Consider the following 20,388-nt stretch of genomic DNA (forward strand, 5'->3'; position numbering starts at 1 on the left):
TGAGAGCGATCAAAGCGTGAGGGGATTCAGACCCATTGTTGGCTTTGAAGACATAGGGGGGCCTCACAGAAAGACCAGAGAGAAGCTTCTAGAAGTTGAGAATTGTCCCCATCTGATAGCCAGCAAGGAAATGAGGACCTCCATCCTAACCAATGATAAGGATCTGAATTGTGCCCAGAGCCGAGGTGAGCTTGGAAGCAGATTCTTCTCCAGACCCTCCAGATCAGAGCTCAGTCCAGCCAACACTTTGACTTTAGCCTGCCAGGCCTACGCAGAGAACGCAGGCAGGCCCTCCTGGAACCGCGGGCGGCCTAACTGTGAGTGAATCAATGGGTGTTGTCTGAAGTTGCTCCAACTGTGGTAACGTGGTCTGCAGCGGCATGAGACTATGCAGTTTGAAGGTGTGATGTGTTAGAGAAACGTCGGGGCAGGGGGGTGTGGATATGAGCAGTCTCTTCTTGAGAATTGGCTAGAAGGAAAACTGTCATCAGGCAAAATCAAGTTTCAGTTAAGGCACAGAGATGGAGGCAGCATGCAAGTTTAACATGTGCTTGTCAAAATGAGAAGATGATATGATTAATAGAAAGATGCTGACAAATACCATTATCAAATGTAGGGACTTTCTTTCTTTCTTTCTTTCTTTCTTTCTTTCTTTCTTTCTTTCTTTCTTTCTTTCTTCTTTCTTCTTTCTTTCTTCTTTCTTTCTTTTTCCTTTCCTTCCTTCCCTCCTTCCTTCCTTCCTTCCTTCCTTCCTTCCTTCCTTCCTTCCTTTCTCTATTTCGTAAAATCAAGGGATATGTAAATATGTTCACATTTTATAAAAACAGCTTTTCATAAAGCAGAAGATAACACAGTCAGAGGGAGGTAAAACCTCCCGGACCCCAAAAAACTCTCCAAACATCCAGCTACAACTGTGGAGCCTACTGCCATATTGGAGGGAGGATTCTGCCGGTCGGAGGGAGGAATTTCTCCCTGTCCCTCTCCTGCCCGACGCCATGGAAACCCTGCCTTCCTGCCTGCTTACCCGGGACAACAGTCCCAGGATATTCTCTAGTGTTTGCTGTGAGATGAACGAAAGTGAAGGCAATGTCCGAGTAGTGCCCCCCAGTAGGCCCTGCTGCCCCCTGGCCCGGGTCTACGCACACAGGGCTACCTTGATGGTGGAACGGGGGTGTCAGAGGGCTCAGAGAAAAGTGGCGCATCTGAGCACAGGTCCAGGACAAAAACAATGCATGTAGACCCTGTACATGGTGCTGCCGCTATGGATCTGGGGGTGTGAGGCCACTTAATCTTTGTGAGGTAATGTACTGTGTGAAGCGTGGGGCGCAGGGCAGTGGGAAGACAGGAGCTCTCCCAGCTGTCCTGTGAGAAAGGGTTTTTGTTTTTTTTTTCAGTTGGACAGACATTTAGTCAGAAGAGAATTGACTAAAAATACATAAAATCAAGTAGATGAGTTATGGAACCAAAGTTATGATTCTATTGATCTTGCAACAATATAAACATTTTCCCCTAATCAAGGAAATACTGCAGTCACTTAGGTATTTCTCAAAGTAAGATGATAGTTCAATGATACCATCTCTTCTTGTCCTGTCCCCTTGTTTTCATGAACTTTCTGTTCATGTGGACATCTGCACGGCGTTGAATATGTACTCTGCTTGGCACATACACTTTTTTTACTTCCTTATGTATGGACTCGATCCGTTGTGATTTCTATATTGGTAACTGTGCTTACCTGGTGGAAAAAAAAAATCCAAAACAAAGGTCCTAGGTACTGTTTTTCTCCAAAATTACCTAGAGATTACCCAACAAGGCAAGCACTCTTGCCAGGAGGAGTAAGAGACAACCTGTGAGCGGTTAATCCTCATAAAATCAGAAGTGTCCATGCAATGCTAGAATCCATGAATGTGAACCCCTGAGATCAGGTATGAAGTTTTGGATAACTGTGCTGTTTTCCGTGGAGAGGGTCTTCAGTATTTGAGAGCACTCCGATCTCAGCAATATTAGCTGGGAATTTTTTAGATGCAAATGACAGAAACTGAATTTAACCATCCAAACCCACATTTTCTACCTCAACCACACCTTGGGGAGGGGGGCCCTGAGATGCCCCCCGGGGACAGCTGGATGCAGGAAGGCACCACTTGGGCTTTCTGGGGGTCAGCTGCCTTCTCTCCAGCCCACAGCAGCTGCAGACTCTTCTCGGCAAGCTTTCTACTTCCCAGTTCCAGGTATGAAAAATCTCAGGGAGAGACGCTCACTGACCCAGCAGGAGTCCGTGCAGGTGCGGGTCAGGTTTTCTAGGAGCCGTGCCTGCGAAGAGACTGTGTTCAAGTCATTTTAATGAAGGTGCTCTCAGGAAAACAGGAACAGGGGGGAGCAAGATGGGAAAGGCACAAGAAACCAAATGGAAGTGTGACTTCAGGAGAGATTCCAGTTTCAGCCTGATCCCGTGGGAAGCTCTGGGGCTCAAGTGGTGCTCAGAGTTTGTCCAGAGACACGATAAGTTTGCGGCACTTTCAAACTCCCACACCAGCTGGTCACTGGCTAAATGTCACCCTGAGAAGCGTCAATTCCAGATGCTTCTGCCTCCCTGCACTTGCTTGCAGGTGATATGGGAAAGCCAAGCATCTCCACCAGCTGCAGACAGGCCTCAGAAGAGAGTCACAAATGGGAGCTCTTAGACGCAAAGTGCATCAAAGCCGGGCACAGGCACACAAAAGTAAGTCCCTGTAGGGATCGGTGCAAAGAACCCAAAGTGTCTGTTCCACGAGGTTTTCCCAGAAGCAAGCGCTGCTCTCAGTGCCGTGGGATTCTATGTACCTTCAGTTGGTTCAGGGATTCTCCTGCTGAGGAGTCTCCATGGTCAAGGATATGGGATGTCATAACTGATGGCTGTTACCATTTAGACTTCATGATTAGAATTAGGGAGAGCGGGATCTCTCCCGAAGGAATGGGATAGACAGATGAAAGAGAATTGTCTTCTACAGCTACTCCCCAAATATTGACAACCGGGAAGCATTTCCAACCGGAATTCTGCAGATAACTTGGAAGCTTCAAAGAATCTTGATATTGAGACCTAAACTGGAATACAGTATTATAAAGGAGGCAACATTCTGTTCTTTCTGATGCTTGTTCCTTTAATGATATTGACTCATGGAGATGTCATTTATAGAGAAGGGCTTCTAATAAAAAGAAAAAGCTCTAGTGAATTTCAGAAAGCATTTATAAATAAAATGTAGTCAAACTCACAGCGATGTTTAAGTAAAGACAGATTTATGGGGAACTGATCTGGTATCTTATCTGTTATCTTAATCTAAATTTCAGGAAATAGATTCTACCTGAAATTTGCTGTTGAAAGTATTTGATTTCCTGGAAAATGGTATTTATAGTTAAGAGGGCATCACAGGTCTTTCTGATGAACAAAATTTTTTTCAGTTGGAAGATAAAGGTAAATATTATGACTTACAGTTGATTCCGAAAGACTCTACGTTTCCAAAACAAAATATTGCTGGATATCACGAAGTAAGCATTTCCTTAGCTTATTCAGAAATCTGTAATGAGGTAATTGTGATGAAAGATTCCCTGACAATTTGTGTAGGATTCCTGTAGAACACATCAAACACTATGGAAATCTGACAGAGGCTTGGATTTCACTGAGACCATTTTCACAGGGTTACAAAAGCTTCTTTCTAGTTTATAAAATGCACGGCCAGGTGCACTAACACAGAGGAAAATGCAGTGCATTCGTAGAAAAATACCAGGAGGAAGAACCAAGAGTTTGATTTTATATCAGTGGCCATATAATGTCTGTTTTTTCATTTATTCTTGCTCTTCAGGGTTCTGGATTTCTTAATACCCTTTCTACCTTTCAAGACCCTCTCCCCTTGGACCCGATGCTTGACATTTTTCTCAGATATGGACCTGGGCTCCTTTCCTTGGCTATAGTTTATGTTGGCCTCTTAGTTCATGTTTGTTTCAGGCTGTTTTGAGCAAAAAGGGAACCCAGTTTGGCTCCAGACAAACTTTGCTAAAATATCTCATCATATGCCATCTTATCCCAAGTAATGTAAGAAATAATTTCTCAGGTTTAAAGAAATGCCATCAATCCCAAAATGATGTTGTTAAATCTGATGAAAAAACCATTTTAAATTTTATTTCAAAGGAGGAATAAATAAAAAAAATCAAAGAATATTCTAAAAAAGAAAAAGACTAGTAAGGGGAGCCAGCAACAATAAATATATATGTAGCACTAGGTTGGGATAGCTTCATAGTAATAAGAACTTAATATATCACAAAGGATTTCTCATAAAATGGCCAGGAAGGAAATGAACAGAGGTCACTGGTTAGTGACTGGCAGAAAATCAGTTTATACTTATATCATACACTATATAGTACATTAAAAAAAAAAAGCCTAAATATAGAAAAAGAGTTGAATATCTAATATCTAAATTCTGGATTATTTTATTAACCTTAGAAATAAATGATTGACTCACAAAAGTAGAAGTCAACAGATTTAGTTAAAGAGATTTTGAAAACATTTACATCTCCAAAAAAAAATCTTTAACTAAAGTATAAAGACATACAAAGGCTGTGAAAAGACATATACAGCAAATATAATAAATACAGCAAATTCTGTTTTGTTTTGTTTTTTAAGTAGGCTCCATGCCCAACGTGGGGCTTGAACTCATGACCTTGAGATCAAGAGTTGCATGCTCTACCTACTGAGCAGCCAGGTGCCCCCAATACAGCAAATTCTCTATTATTTAAAGAATAAAAAAATCTAGTGGATAAATGAATGATTTGACCAGGAGGAAATATAGTTAACAAAAAGATTTAAAATTAGCAACCTTGCTAAAAACTAAAAATATACACAAAAGTAGCAATAAGGCTTTTTAGCAATTCAGACATACTTCGCACTATTAGAAGAGGCCTATGGGATTGGATACACTCATCTATCCCTGCTGACAATGGGAATGGCTGCAAATACTTTGGAAAACAAGTTAGTACCACATATAAAAAATAATAAAAATCATTGTTTGCATGGACACAGTAATCCCAGGTCTGAAAAAAAAAAAAAAAAAGCCAGAATAAATAAGAAGCAGTAGGAATTTTTTAACAAGATTTTATTTATTTATTTGTTAGAGAGAGAGAGAGAGTGGCAGGCAAAGGGAGAAGCAGGCTCCCCGCTGAGCAAGGAGCCTGATGCGGGACTCGACCCCAGGACCCCGGGATCATGACCTGAGCTGAAGGCAGATGCTTAACCAACTGAGCCACCAAGGCATCCCAAGGCAGGAGGATTTATGATAGGAAGAAAGGAAGGTGAGCAGGAAGTTAAGAAGTAGGAAGGAAGAAGAGAATGAAGAAAAAAAATAAGGCATTCATTAAATTATGGCATAATGCAGCCGTTTGAAATAACATGAACCCTGTAAAAAAGCAAGGAAAATGCTTACTATGTAATGTGCAGTAAAAGAAAGCAGGATGTGTACTTCTGTACATATTAAATTAGCTACCAAGCGAAAATGAGGATGCATACATTAGGATTAGAAGGGAAATTTCAAAGGTGAAAATAGTTGGGATTTATTCTTCTTCTTCCACGTGTTCTTCCTGTGACTTTGTATCCTTACGACTAGTAATGAAGCACAGCTCATACTCAGGAGAAAGGCAACGCTCTCAGTCATGGACATTTCCAGGCTGGCTGGTAGCCCCACTCTTCATTGTTCACAGGGAGGAGAGAGCAGCTTTGAATTGACCCTGGAAGTTTCTGGAAGAGGAAGAACAAAGAAAAGAATAGGGGGAAAAAATGAAATAGACTGCTTTATTTGCTTATTTTTGAAGCCACGAGATGCCTAACAGAATCCACTTTCTACATACGCACACGAGAAAAGATTATTCAGGTAAATGATTATTCATATTTTCATGCAAGCTTCAAAAAAGCACTTGATAAAAATCTTCTGAATTGGGATTGAGTATTGAGTTACTTATTGGGACTTTGTTGTATTGATCATCACCATCAAATAATAAACTATTTATTAGTCACTCCGTTGTACGGGCTGCTATACCAGCCTTTATCTGATAACAATGCACTCCACCCTAGTTACAAAGACACTTTTTCTAAGAAAATGGGACAATCTGGCCTTTGGGCTGGCTTTCTCCCCCTTCACATCCACCTTACACTTGTCTGATTGCTTTGGTTCCTGAGTTTGGTCAGAGGGGAGGGAAGCAGCGGGACCAAGGCCCCTGCCGTTGGTTTTTCCTGGCTTTCCTTTTTCATGATTCATAACAACATGGTGGAATTTCTCTATTGTTCGGTTGTCATTTCTAGGCTTTCCGTTGCTGTCAGCCTGGCAGCCAAAAAAACCCCTCTAACAACCCAAGAAACCACTGCTCTGGCTTGGGATCAATGGGCCGCAGTGTTTCTGGGCTGACAACTTCAGGCGGAAGAGATGTTAGATTTACAACCATACCGGCTTTTGCCTCCTCAGCTGTGAAAAGCTACAAGACCCTGTTTCCTTTCAGTGTTTAAGCCCCAAACTACAACATAAGAAAAAGATTTCTATTTCCTGCCTCCTACTCCTATAGTTTCAAAACTGTCTTTTTTGACAGGTTATTAAAGATCTTTAAAGTTGAGATGTGGTGGTGTGTGGGGGGGGTTGTTGTTCTTTTTTTAAGCACTGACATCCATGGTTTTAGAATATCTTGAAAGGCTAGGTGTGCTTTAGCCTTCTGGGGACAGCATCCGATTGCCATAGCTCGGCCATGGTCTTCCAGAATGCAATGCCACTGGCCCTGAAAAGGAGCCTAGGGTGGGGAAGCCTGGGGTTGATAGTCAGCAGAGTGTTACTACAGTAAGAATTCTGTATAAATAATTAACTCTGGGCCTCAAAAGTACTTTTAGTGCCAATCTGGCTCATTCCTGACTGTTCACTGGCTGTTCTATATTGTATAGCTGATGTGATTTGGTTCTTGGTAAAGAATTTACTCTCTTACAGAAACTGATAGGAACCATAAACTGGAACAGGGCAAGGATCCTGTCAGGACAATTCTGTGGCCAGGATTATTTTATTTATTTATTTATTTATTTATTTATTTATTTACTTACTTACTTATTTTGAAGATTTTTATCTATTTATTTGAGAAAGAGAGAGAGAGATTGAGAGAATGAGTGAGGGGGAGGGGCAGAGAGAGAAGCAGACACCCTGCGGAGCAGGGAGCCTGACATGGGACTGGATCCCAGGACCCTGGGATCATGACCTGAGCCGAAGGCGGACGCGTAGCTGACTGAGCCACCCAGGCACTCCAAGGATTGTTTAAACTCAATATACATAATCAGTCAAAAAGATGAAAAATTGTGCTTTATATATAGAATATTGGATGCAACTCCTTGCCTGCTTCACTGAGGTAGTCTTTCGTATAAAAGTAGGTTTTTCATCATTTTAGTTCTTTTCCTTATCCCACATGTAAACGTTTCACAACATACCAGGTACTTCTAGGAGTGAGTACAGGACATGCGCATGACATGACATCCTGGTAACTTTTTCTGGTTGCTTTTTCAGTAGGGGCTGAGGAGTATCCATCTTCAGTTAGAATCCTGACATTGATATTCAGGCTTCCCAGACTCCAAACCCCTGTACTCGGAGTCACTGAGGCCAAGCTCTCCGCAAGGGAGAATCAGAGAAGAGGCCATGAAAGGCAAGGGTCCCTAGATCCACTCCCATGTAAGGGCCTATTTCTTTCTCTTTTTTTTTTTAACGATTTTATTTATTTATTTGACAGAGAGAGACACAGCGAGAGAGGGAACACAAGCAGGAGGAGTGGGAGAGGGAGAAGCGGGCTTCCCGCTGAGGCTCAATGCGGGGCTCGATCCCAGAACCCTGGGATCATGACCTGAGCCAAAGGCAGACGCTTAACGACTGAGCCACCCACGCGCCCCTGTAAGGACCTATTTCTGATGGATTTATTTCCTTTCTTGTTTATGTTTCTTCCTTGATGTAGTTTCCTCTGATGTAAAATGGAGGTAACTCCTAACTCATGTGATTATTTAAAGAATGAAGATGTTCAAATGAGTAAAGTACCTGGCACAGTTTTTTGCCAATGGAAAGGACTAAACAAATCACAGCTAAAAATAATGACAAATTCAAACTATCATAATCTGGATGTGATTAAACAGTTTAGTTAGCAAACTTGTTTTATATTTCATACATGTGACAGATATGTACCCTTTTACAAATCTTGAATATAATTGCAGTGGGTTCGAATACATGAATCTATTCCTATTTCTTACACCTAAACCTAGGATCCCTTGGATTAAAATGGAAGATTATGCAAAACTATATTTTATTACCAGAGCCCAGGTTTTTTTTCCTTTTTAAAAAATGGAACAGGATACAGGATATAGGAAAAACTTAAAAATACACAGAACCCTATTCCCTTACTCCCACATATCTTTCTTTTTCTTCCAGCTCCCTCCCACAATAGTTATACGGTTTTTGTGTGACATAAGGGACAAGCAAATGTCCTCCCTTACAATCTCCATCATGCCTCATCTCAGCTCTGAATTATAAGAGTTCTTGTCCACTAAATTTGACCTTTTTCTTCTATGAACCCAAACTTAGTCTCATACCCTCATTGACGATTTATATATTTTACAGAACCTCCATGATTTAAAATATCTCACTCTTTGAGGATCATCTTTGAGGATCACCTTTAAGGATATTATGGTCAAGTTAGGTTTATAGTGAATACATTTTGGGGCACCTAGGTGGCTCAGTCAGTTAAGCAGTTGACGCTTGATCTCAGCCCAGGTCTTGATCTCACAGCCGTGAGTTCAAGCCCTGTGTTGGTCTCCACACTGGGTATGGAGCTCACTTAAAAAAGAAATTAAAGTAAATACATTTTGTAATTAGTGGTTTCACATTTTAAAACTCCTCTGGATGTTTTATTTTCTCCAGAAAATCATTATTTGGTTCACCATCATTATATTTTACTTGATATTCATTCTCTTATCAATAATTCATATTTAGCAAAGAGAACAACGAACAGAATGTTGAGAAATGAAATATTATTCATTAATAATATATGATAGTTAAACTAATGTTCTTATTTCATTGAACTGGTTCTAGAAGGTAAACAGAGGTTAGTTTCAGTCTGTGTTCCCTCAACATTTATGTGGGACCCGCTTTTAGGCAGAGTTCTATTTTGGTGACAGTGGGAAATCACCAAAAATGTGGAAAAAAATGACCCCTGCACACTGAGTGACTCATGTAAATTTAAAAAGGTGGGGACTTTCAAGAGATCTTTTTGTCCAGGTTCCCTATTTCTAGGTATGTCTGTAGTTGTGTTAATAAACAAGCAATATAACTGTTTTCTCATTTCTGTGGATTGGGGATGCTAGTGTTCTGGAGTGAATGAAGAGTAACTGTGTGTGTGTGTGTGTGTCTCTGTGTGTGTGTGTGTGTGTGTGGTGTATAACACTTGACCATGGGTCTACTAACTTCTGTCATCATTAGCAAAGGACCTTATCCTACCTCTCTCACCTCTGCCATTAGGATTACATGTGTGCAGACCTGCCTTGACTCAGGGGTAAAACAGCACTTTAGGGAATTAAAGGTATGTTTTTCAATGTTTGACACATGTGAAGAAATGGGTCAGTTGGTGGAAAGGATTTGGTCTTCTGGTGAGCTCCTTAACGGGCCTGGCAGGCCTAGGGGGGCAAGGCCAGCGGCAGGTTCTCTCTGGCCCTCAGGCCTGAGAATGTGGGGAGGACACTCCCAGCAAATAAGTGAGGCCTCCTATAATGAAATGTGACAGTGTTCCCACTGGTGGGAGGCCACCGGGGAGAGGGCCAAGAGAGCTCGGGTAGTTAGGGAAGGATTTGCATAATTACATTCACCTGAGGAGCTCCATTTACCCAACAATGGGTCTCATTGTGGTAAAGCCAGCTGCTGGCCATACTGTTAGAACAATATGAGCTGTGTGGCCTTGTTCTCCCAAAACAAATGCTTGGACCCTGAAAAATGACAATTAGCATTTTGAATGCTATATAGTTATTACTCGTACAGCTGTTAGCATGATGTGTCACACTCCTGTAGTGAGGCATGTATTTATATGTAATCCATGTATTACTTCGTACTAGAGCGGAGGGATCGCATTCTACTAACGGTACCCCATTTATAGATGCATTACCCACACAGCAGACGGCCTCGTATTCTTATTAAAGTGACCATGACCAGAGGGAGATGGCCTTTTACCTGTAAGTTTTCTCCTGATGTTTGGAAAAGAATGATGTAGTAATGGTTTTTCCCGGGGAAGGCACTTACTGTTTTAAGTTCTGGTACGACGTCTTTTGTCCTTGGACTCCACAAGCTTACAGTGGACTTGAGAGATGCTAATCAGGACGGACAGAGGAGGCACTCGGTGGAAGAGGCCGCCGTGCTCACCTGTGGCCACGCTCCGTGGCTGGGGGCATGTTTACCTAAGACGCCAAATAGAGGAGATAGCAGACCGTGCAAATACTGTGCCCAGCTCCTTTCCTGGTATTGCCCACATTTACATTAAAAAGGGAGGTGCCGGGGTGGAGGCTGCGGGGCTCGAGAGACAATTCCTTGTATTACTCTCAGTAATTGTTACATTGTGTCCCTCAAATTTGAGAGCACAGGCCGCACTTCTAAGGAGAGAAAATCCCCTAAAGGAGTTTGCCTATTCTCAGCTTTAATTAAGTACACATATTAAATGTCATTTTATAAGCACAGCAGCATCCAAAATTTTTTTCAGCCTTTTACTGTCAAGCGGGGAAATACTGGAGCCCTTGGCTGGGGAAGAAGCCAGACTCCTCTTCTGACACCCAAGCTGCACCTAGCCTAATGCAAAAAGGGGGTTGTTTGCTTTAGCAACTTCCGAATTTCTGATAAGATGTAAAAGGTAGAAGCTAGCAGGATTCCAAAGCTAGGAGTCAAATATTAGGTCCACGTGGCCTTGGCTCTGTCCCTGTCTTCCGGAGGTGGCATGCTGATGAAAGACAAACATGCTGGTTTTTATTTTCTGTCAACAACAGACAGTGGGAATTACAAATGAAAGACACTTGGCTGCCAAGGAGAATGCTCACTCGGAGGAAGACAGTGGTAAGACAAAATGGTAGGACAGGTGCCCTGAGAGGGTGCATCACAGGAAGCCAGGGGAGGGCCCAGGGTCAGGCAGCCATGAGTTCTCCTGACAGAACCTCCCACTCCAACCTCCGCCCCGTCAGCCCACCATCACCCAGCCACCAAGGAGAGCGTTCTAAAACAAAACCCACCTCCTTGAAACTCTACTGGTCTCCATAGCCTACGGCAGGGGCCCCTGAGCCTAGAGACCCATCAGAGCCATCTGGGCACGACCCTACCACAAACCTTTGGAATCAGAATTCTCTGGAGCAGACAGACACAGAAAGAAAATCTGTATTTATTTTTCACTTTTCAAGTCCTCCAGCTTTTTAGATTCAGAGAAATAACTACAACCACATGAAAGAACTCAAGCTTCCATGACATATTATCTCCATAGGAATTTAATTTCCCTCCTAAATGCCTTTGAGGGTTCCTGGGTTGAAGGGAAGAAGGTTCCGAGATTTTCCTTGCTTTTTCTTTTTCTCATTAACCCAATTCAGACCTCCTGCCCTCAATGTTTTCCTTGATCTGTTTGGCATCTCCCTCTCCTTTCTTTGTTCCGATTGACCCGCCTCCTCCTTCCCTCAGGGCATCACCACCACCAGCTTACACTTCATTAGGGGTCAATAAACCTTAACTAGCAGGAAGACTAAAGACAGTGCAAAATAGGAAACCAGGTAATGTTTGAGATCAGACACTACTGCTCTGATGGCCCTTCTCGCCATTAGAGAAGTAACTGGATGGATATCACTGTCCTTATTCCCTGACTTTATCCACGCCCTGACCTTACCTGTGTCCTGCCCCAGAGGGCCTTCTTCCCATCTTCTCTCGTCTTCTCTACCCCAGTTTCAAGTTCCTTCCTGCTATCAGCAGAATGTTTGTGTTTCCCTCAAATTTCTTTGTTGAAGCCCAAACCCCTAATGTGATGAATATATATTTGGAGGTTGGGTCTTGGGGATTGATTAGGTTTAGATGAGGTCAGGAGGATGGCGCCCTAGGATGGGATTAGTGCCCTTATAAGTGCCCTGTGAGGACACAGATCTACACACAGGCACTCACCAGGAACCGAATCCACTGGCACCTTCATCTGAGACTTACCAGCTTCAAGAATTGTGAGAAATATATGTTTGTTGTTTAAGCCACCCACTCTATGCTCATTTGTTATAGCAGCCCAAAATGATAAGACACTTCGCCTCCTCTCCAACCCTCCAAAATCATCTTCTCCTGGGGGGTCTTCCTCTGGGAACAATTCAGAAGGTGCCCACATTGGAGGCATCTTCCTCTGTACCCCCTTCATCTTGCAGAGCAGCTCAGCCCTTTTGCATCAGTCTCTCCCTCCAGCTAAGCTCCTGGGCCTTGTACTTCAAAAACAATATTAGTGAATGTCCCCAAAAGAAAAGAGTGGTATTCTCCAAGGATAAATTCTGTAATTTTCCTTACCTTGTCCGATTTTTTAAATTGCAAAAATCCCCATTGTTGGGACCCTAAAATGCTTCAGGGATGGTTCTGATGGAGCCAATCCCCTGACTGTGTCTGGCAACCACAGGCTTCACCTCAGTGGAAGATCCTTCTGGGAACCCCGTCCATCTTGGGGCCTCCTGCTTACCCTGGAAAAGACTCTGCCATTTGCTCCCCGAAGTTTTCTTTAACTCCACGCAAAGTATCTCTTATTTTTGTCACACTGCTATACTTTGTACCTATTGGCATGGAAGCATTCATCTTGTGTTAACGGGATTTGGAGGTTGTCACTTCGGACTTCCCCACTGGTCCAAGAGGATCTCAAGGGCAAGTCTTGCTCTTTATGGTGTGTCTCTGACATCCAACGTGCTTGTCATTGAGTGGAATGTTGTGTGTTTACTGAATGAAGTAAGATGTGGAATGACAAATATTGGTTAGATTAGGCAATTAGGAGGTCATTGGTGACTATGATCACTCCAGAAGAAATACTCATCATGGACAGGCTGCCTTTGGGGCTTCTCCTATAAATGTGCGGACTGGAACTTGCGCACAAGTGCTTGACTGCAGATGGCACCACGTAATCTTGCCCACAGTCCATTGCCCTAGCCGTGCCCTCTGACATACGGGCTTCAGCCTCGTGGAAAGATACCTCATGGAAAGAACCCCTTGCTGATCTACCCAGAGGGTCACATTTTGCAGTTTGCCAGCTAGAAGAGGCCATCAGAATCCACTCAAGGCACTGAGTATGCTAGTGGAGTCCCTGCAGCTGCATAGCTCCCACCTCCTGAGACTGGACTCCGTGGTTGGAACCCTACTGAGTCATTTCATTGCTTTTTCTCTGTGAAGGGGGAAAACCTATCACAGAGTTAAATGAAGTACTTTAGGAGGACCATCACTGCCACGTATTTGGAAAATGTTCAAAAAGCCCAAGTTGTTTCCATAGGCACCTCAAACTCAACATGTGCAAAACTGAAGTCATCACCTCTCCTTTGCGTTTCCTTCGACGGGTACATCTGATCGCCCAAGCTAAAAGCCCTCTTGCACCGCCACGCCCTCAGTCAACCCACAGGTCCTCCTGGGCTCACCTCAGAAAGCTGATTTGTATCCTCTGCCCTCCATTCTTTGGCCACTGCCCTGCCTCAGGCCATCACCCTCTTTTGACTAGATTATGTCAATTGCTTCTTGTCATCTCCTGTTATCCTGTCTTTCCTCACAAATTCATCCCCCAGATGCTCTCCAGACATCTTTCTGAAAACAGGATCCATTCTCCTGCTTAAAACCCTGACACATTTCCCCCTTTACTCTCAGCCCACTGATTGAGTCCGACTAGCTTGGTATCCAAGCCCATTCCCTTTGGTGCCAGCCTACCATTCCGCCGCCTTCCAGCAGCTCTGCACTGTGCCTTAGCCGGTTCCCCGAGGGTTGGTCAGGCTCCTTCAAGCTTCCCTGGCCTTGCACATGCTGTGCCCTAAGCCTGGGCCTTCCCCCCCTTATCTGTTGCTTTTATCTCCAGAATATTCCAAATCCCCCTCCAAGTGCTCTATTCCTTCTCTGTATGACTATGCACTCCTCTATTGTAGCACTTCATGTTCACTTAAAATCATTTGTCTAATCTCCCGGATGGGACCTTGACTTTCACATCAAAGACGGTGTGTTGTGCATTTTCCTCTCTCTAGCATTTATCGAAGGGTCTGGCATTTATTTTGTGCAAAGTAAATATTTGTTGAGTTGAAAGTCTATCCCCCAAAGACATCAACAGTTCTACAATGGAGTAACATGCAACTACTAAGAAGAATGAATTAGATCTGCACATACTGATTATAACCTTAGAGTGATATGCATCTACTTTTTTGTAGAAGATAGAAAAAACAGCTCTTTACATTTGTTTTCGTCTATCTGAATATAGTGAAGTGGATGGAAGAAATCCTAGATTCAATCTTTGGTTAACCCAGCAAGCGGGATTGGAGGAAGGAGGGACAGGTGATTTTCTTTATAACTCTATTATTGGACTTGTCAAAAAAGAGCTTATATTGCTCTTGTAAAATCAATTAAGAAAAATGAAGTAAATGGTTGGTGAATGGCTTTGGGAGAGAAGTTTTCAAAGAGGGAATGTTGTTACTGTGGTGCAAACTCTAAGAAAATCTGAAGAAGAAAATTAGAATCCCCAGAACATATAATTAGGGTATTATTATTCATTCTGTAAAGGATTTTTCTCTGCTCTGAAAGAATCTCCACAGGCTCCTTTTTAAAAAGGCAACTCCATTCAAGCTCTTACACATTTAACAGATGATTAACCACGCACTTGACAGGGGGGTGGGGCCAAGAAAGAGAAAGTTTCAGGAGTCAGTGCCAATTGAAGAACTATCAGAAATGAAGATAAGCTCCATTGATATTATAATGTAATTATCAGGGAAATTATTACATTGAAAAAATTCAAAGTTCACACAGTTTTTCCGGAGAAAGGGCACCTGGTTCTTCAGGGAGAAGGGGAAGGTGCCTACCTCCCTGGGGTGGGGAAGATGTGCAAGGCCATCGATATGAGAACACTACCCAACTGGCAGATACTATAGCCAAGTCCTAGCTCTTACTGTGAAAGCAACTCCTTTTCAGGTGTCTGCAATTAGTCAGAGAAGAGAGGTGGGTGGTAGTGAGCAGATAAGGAATCTTTTTTTTTTTTTTTTTTTTTTTTAAGAAAAGAATAAAAGCTAGGTAAAGTAGACCTGGCAGTCACCATGAAAATAAAAGAAACACTGAGAACCTTGCATCATGAGCATGATGTGGGCCTACCTGATCCTTTAGTCATGAAAGCAGAAGAGGATGAGAGCTACTAATGCATTTTTTGTATTTGATAAAAGAAAAAAAAAACAGCCCTGCCTTATTGACTTACCACGTACTTGTCACTAAGGGGACAATTTAAAAAAGGAATTTTCTACCAAAAAAAAGGAAATCGGGCCAGAGGCCTCTTGGGCTCCCACCTACAACTTCTATGTGATAAAATCAAGTGAAAAACAATAAGCACAGCCTTGAGGTGGAGACGGAGAAGGCACAGTGTGGCAATATCTTGGACTCCTCTGGATTATGTAAAACAGGGGTGACAGACTTTTTCTGTAAAGGGCCAGATAGTAAATATTTTACTTGGCTTTCTGGGTCAAGTGATAAAATCTAGAATGTTATGTAGGCACTCTAATAACAAAAGCAATAGAGTAGATTCCCACAACTTTTTAAGTTAACCAAATTCAAAACTTTGTTTATGAACACTGAAATTTGACTTTCATATCATTTTCACGTGCCATGAAATCTTCTTTTATAAAATTTCTCAGCCATCTGAAAATGGAAAAAGCATTCTGAGCTCATGGGCCCTACAAAAATAGGTGGTGGACTGGGTTTGGCCCATGGGCTTTAGACTCTAGACATGGATGGAACATTTCCAGGTCAAGACAGGAGCCCTTAATCAGTCAAGGTCCTACAAGCTCAAGTTGAGGTTGGGCAGCTCTTCCAAGTTCTTCTCAACACAGCAGTGCTGCTGCCAGGGACAGCCACAAGAAGTGGCAGGGGACAGCCCAGTTAACTCAGGTGACAGCTGGGTTGTCCCTACCCTTTCAGATCTGGTGCAACTGACCCCTCCCTCCATCTCCAGCCTTAGGGAAGTCAGACTCCAAGGTTTCAGTTACTTCCCAAGGAGCTTGCCTGCTTGTGTCCAGGAGCAATTGCTTCTGCTGAATTCGGCCAGTTTATGGATTCACCTGCCCTTGTTTTCATGATTGCTTTGACCAGAATGGGGGAATTCAGTTGTTTTAATATTCTTGAACAAACTCACAGACATCGAATTGAAGATTTAGGGAGATGATGTCCATTTACATGGCAGCAACAATAGCATCTGCTCAACATTGTTTATGTCAAAATTAGAGCCAACATTTCCAGACAACTGGCTTGTTTTGCCAGATACTTTTCATATATTATCTTATTTAATCCTCCAAGAGTCATGGGAAATAGACTTAAAAAATAAAACAATTATTACCCCATTTTATAAAAAAAAGGGAAGGAAGGTAAAAGAAGTTGAGGAATTTACCAGTCACAGAGCTCATTAGTGGTAGAGATGAATCTTGAGCGTGGTCTGCGACTCAGAGCCTGTGCTCCGAAATGCTACCTGATCTCCATCTGTGGCGCTTCCGTTGAACACCAGACCTTTTTCTTCTTGAAAGTCCTTTCCCCACCTCCTTTCTCCATTCTCACTGGCCAGACTCCCTTATGGAGTGTTCTGGCTTCTAGCCATTTTCCTGGTCCTCTCCTCACCTGCATCTTTCTCACCTCTTCTTCCAGATTGCTCCCAGGAACTCCTAGTACCCTGATACACTTATCTGCAGTAATTTAGTTCTTACCAGCTCCTATTCCCAAACTAAGCTCTAGAGGAAGTCTTCCTTGAGAAGTAATGACATTTTATAGGAAGAAAACATTGATTGGCCAACTGGATGTAGGACAATAGGACAAAATCTATACAGAGAGGGTAGAAGAAATGAAGTGCTTTAGAAAATTAGAAAAATGAAGAATTTTCCTTTCTTTCTTGGGGGCATCCAGCAAATAGACAAGAAAGGATGAAGTCAGGAATTGCTGAGCAGCATGGCAGAGAAGATATAGGACTTTTTAAAAAGAGTTTGCTTTGCATGTAAATGTTCAGTAAGATCTTCCATGCATTAAAAAACTTTGTGAGAGTATACAGAATATGCGAAATCAAGAAATGAAGAATTCGGTGGAGATAAAAGGTAAGAGATGAATGTAAGCTTCTTGAGAATCTAAAGTAATTCTATAGACCTTCCATATTGGATTTTTGACATTGGACTTCCCATAAGATGTGCTGATATTACCCAAATCTTTAGCAACAGGGTGAAACTACATGACAAAGTGTGACCCACAGGGAAGAGGACAATTCTCTGTGGGTGGGGAGTAGAGAATGCAGAAGAAGGAATATGTAAAGAAGGGGAGTTGAAGGTCAAATGAAAACCATATTAGAGAGGGTGGGGGAGATTTAAAAGGGATCTGAATAAGGGCAGGATGGTGGGGCTACTGGGAGGGATGGGATAAATATGAGAGAGATGATGGCATTGGTTGGGGTTCAGGCACAGGAAACAGCAGCTTTTCTAGGTGTTTTAACCAGAAAGGAACATGATGTAGGGATCTGGGTTCTTTCGAACATTGCTGGAAAGGCAGAAGAAGCAGATTCCTGGCCAACCTCTAGGAATGAACAACATTGCAAAATGGCCCACCTGGGAGTTGTACCCTTATCTCAGTAAAAAAAGGGGAGGATTAGGAGGCCACGTTCAGCACTGTCAATTTCAGGAGGAGCCTACCCTAGCTGTAATAGGAGCTGCTGTTGCAAGTAGTGCTTCTAGAACTATGCTGTACCCACTCCATCTGCAAGAGCAGAACATGCATGCCTCAGCCCACGCCTTGCAGTCCGAATAGCAGCAAGTGCCTGGGTGTTGGAGCATAATTGTACTTGCCAACAGAAACTGGCATAGCAAGATATCTTCCATCTCATTTCTCTTTCTGGATTTCATATGAGTGGCATCTTATTGGTGGAACCAAATAAGATTAAGAAGCTAGTGACAGGCCAAGCTGTACTGGAGCCAAAGGCAAAAGGGAAACTAATAATATTGTAATACATAATGTAATAGTGCATTACATTTTAACTTTTGAAAATATTACATTAGCATTATTTGTCTGGATTGAATTTTTTGATGTCCCCTTAAATCTTGTGCGTGAGGTGCCTTACTTGTGTCCCCCTAGTCCCAGCCCTGTTAAGAACCCTAGCTGCAAGGGAGTCTTAGAGTTTTTGCTTTTCATCCACCGCAGTACTGAAGGCGCACTGGGGGAGATTGGGATGGAGGCAGAGAGGCATCTGTGACAGTTCATTTTATGTGTCAGCTTGGCTGGGCTATGGTGCCAATGTTTGGTCAAACACCAGTCTAGGTGTTGCTGTGGAGGTATTTTTTAGATGTGATTAACATTTAAATCTTTGACTAAAGCAGATTACCCTCCATTATGTGGGTGGCCTCATCCAATCAGTAGAAGGCTTTAAGAGAAAAGACTAAGGTCCCCAATGAAGGGGGTCAAAAGGTACAAACTTCCAGTTATAAGATAAATTAGTCCTGGGAATGTAATGCACAACACAATGACTATAGTTAACACTCCTGTAAGATATATTTGTAAGTTGCTATGACAGTAAATCCGGAAAGTTCTCAACGCAAGGAAAAAATATTTTTTCTTTTCTTTTCTTTTTTTTTTTGAGTATCTATATAAGGTGATGGATGTTAACTAAATTTATTGTGGTGATCATTTCACAATATATGTAAGTCAAGTAATTATGCTGTATGCTTTAAATTTATACAGTGCTGCATGCCTATTGTATGTCAATAAAACTGGGGGTGTGTGTGGAGGTGACCTCTCTAGGTATTTCAGCTAGAAAGGGACATAACATAGGGAACTGGGTTCTCTCAAATTTTTTGGGAGGACAAGAGAAGCAGGCTCACACATGAACACATACATCCTATTGACCTTGTTAGTTCTGTTTCTCTGGAGAACCTTGGCTAATACACTTGGAGAAGGTGGGGATGGAGACAGAAAGGCAGTTTGCTAGGTCCTCACCACTGAATGGAAGAAGAGGTATTGGGTTATAGTTTTAAGGCAGAGGGAAGAAGACAGAAAAGGAGGAGACTAAGCTGATTCCCAGGCTCCCAGTGTGGATGCCCAGCTGGTGCCCTTGACCTCAATAAGGAAGACAAATACAGTACTAGACATGCCCCTGAGAAAACAGAGCCTGTGCTCATCATCCTCACAAGACACAGTTAACATCTCCCAAGTGCAGTTGGGTTCCAGGGCATGGGATCCACCCCATACGTGTCACAGGTTGCCTGCAATAGGCAATTTGGTTGATCCCTCATTCAGTCAGATTCCTATCCATTAAATAAACAGTTGTTAAGCGCCTACCAGTGTCAGGTACTGTTCTAGGCTTTGGAAGTCCAATGGCCAATGAAGGATGAGTTCAGTTCTTTTATGATGTTTTCATTCTAATTTAGGAAGATATAATAAACAAACATACAAACAAAGGAAATAATTGTAGATAGTAATGTGTGCAGTAAGGACCACAAAATAGGGCAGTGTGATAGCGACAGGGAGTGGGGGTTTCCCTGGACGTGGTTATTCAACTCAAATATACCTGGCACGCATGGCAATGTGGGAACCAACTAGATGGCCTTAGGATGTGGGGTGGGCTGAGCTGCTGGGTGTGTGAACAAGCTGGAATGAAAGTCAAGAACTCTGGGCTTATGTGAATTATTAAAGGGAACCCAAGCATAATCTGAGTATCTGTAATGCATTCCTTGGTTCCCCCACACCGAAGGGCAATAGATCAGAACTGAATGAGCCTCTATGAGGTAATGCAGGTGGTGGGCTGGACAGCAAGGTCAAGGCCCAGGGCTGAATGTAAGAGCAGCATGGGGATTCCTGTGAGACCAGAGGCTCTCTGGGGTGCAGGCAATGCCCAGGGCTATTAAATCCCCAGACTGACACAGTGCTTGGCACTTGCTGGGTTCTCTCTAAATGTCAGTTGACAAATTGAGAAATTCTTTGACTGGAGATGGAAGCAGCAGCTACAGCAGAACCAGGGAGCCTTTGCATTCTGTGTGATTTCTTCACACTTGAAGCATTTGCTTCCCTCTATGAAACAAGTCCTACAGCCTCCCAGGTAGGAAGGGGAAGCTGGCCAAATGGCTCCAATTTTGTCTCCTTGATTTCAGCA

General features: G+C 42.7%; 1 protein-coding gene across 1 annotated transcript in view; it reads right to left on the minus strand.

The window, feature by feature from the left end:
* Positions 1-5,471: 5,471 nt before the first annotated feature.
* The window catches only part of LOC145723115 (jouberin-like), an 80,528-nt gene continuing 65,611 nt past the window's right edge, over positions 5,472-20,388 (minus strand). Inside the window, exon 6 of the mRNA XM_081829055.1 lies at positions 5,472-5,758. Within this exon, the coding sequence (XP_081685181.1) occupies positions 5,672-5,758 (87 nt within the window). The 3' untranslated portion in view covers positions 5,472-5,671. The remainder of the gene's footprint in view (positions 5,759-20,388) is intronic.

The sequence above is a fragment of the Leptonychotes weddellii genome, chromosome 8 (genome assembly GCF_054177405.1).
Source record: "Leptonychotes weddellii isolate Sample4059 chromosome 8, ASM5417740v2, whole genome shotgun sequence".
NCBI lineage: Eukaryota > Metazoa > Chordata > Mammalia > Carnivora > Phocidae > Leptonychotes > Leptonychotes weddellii.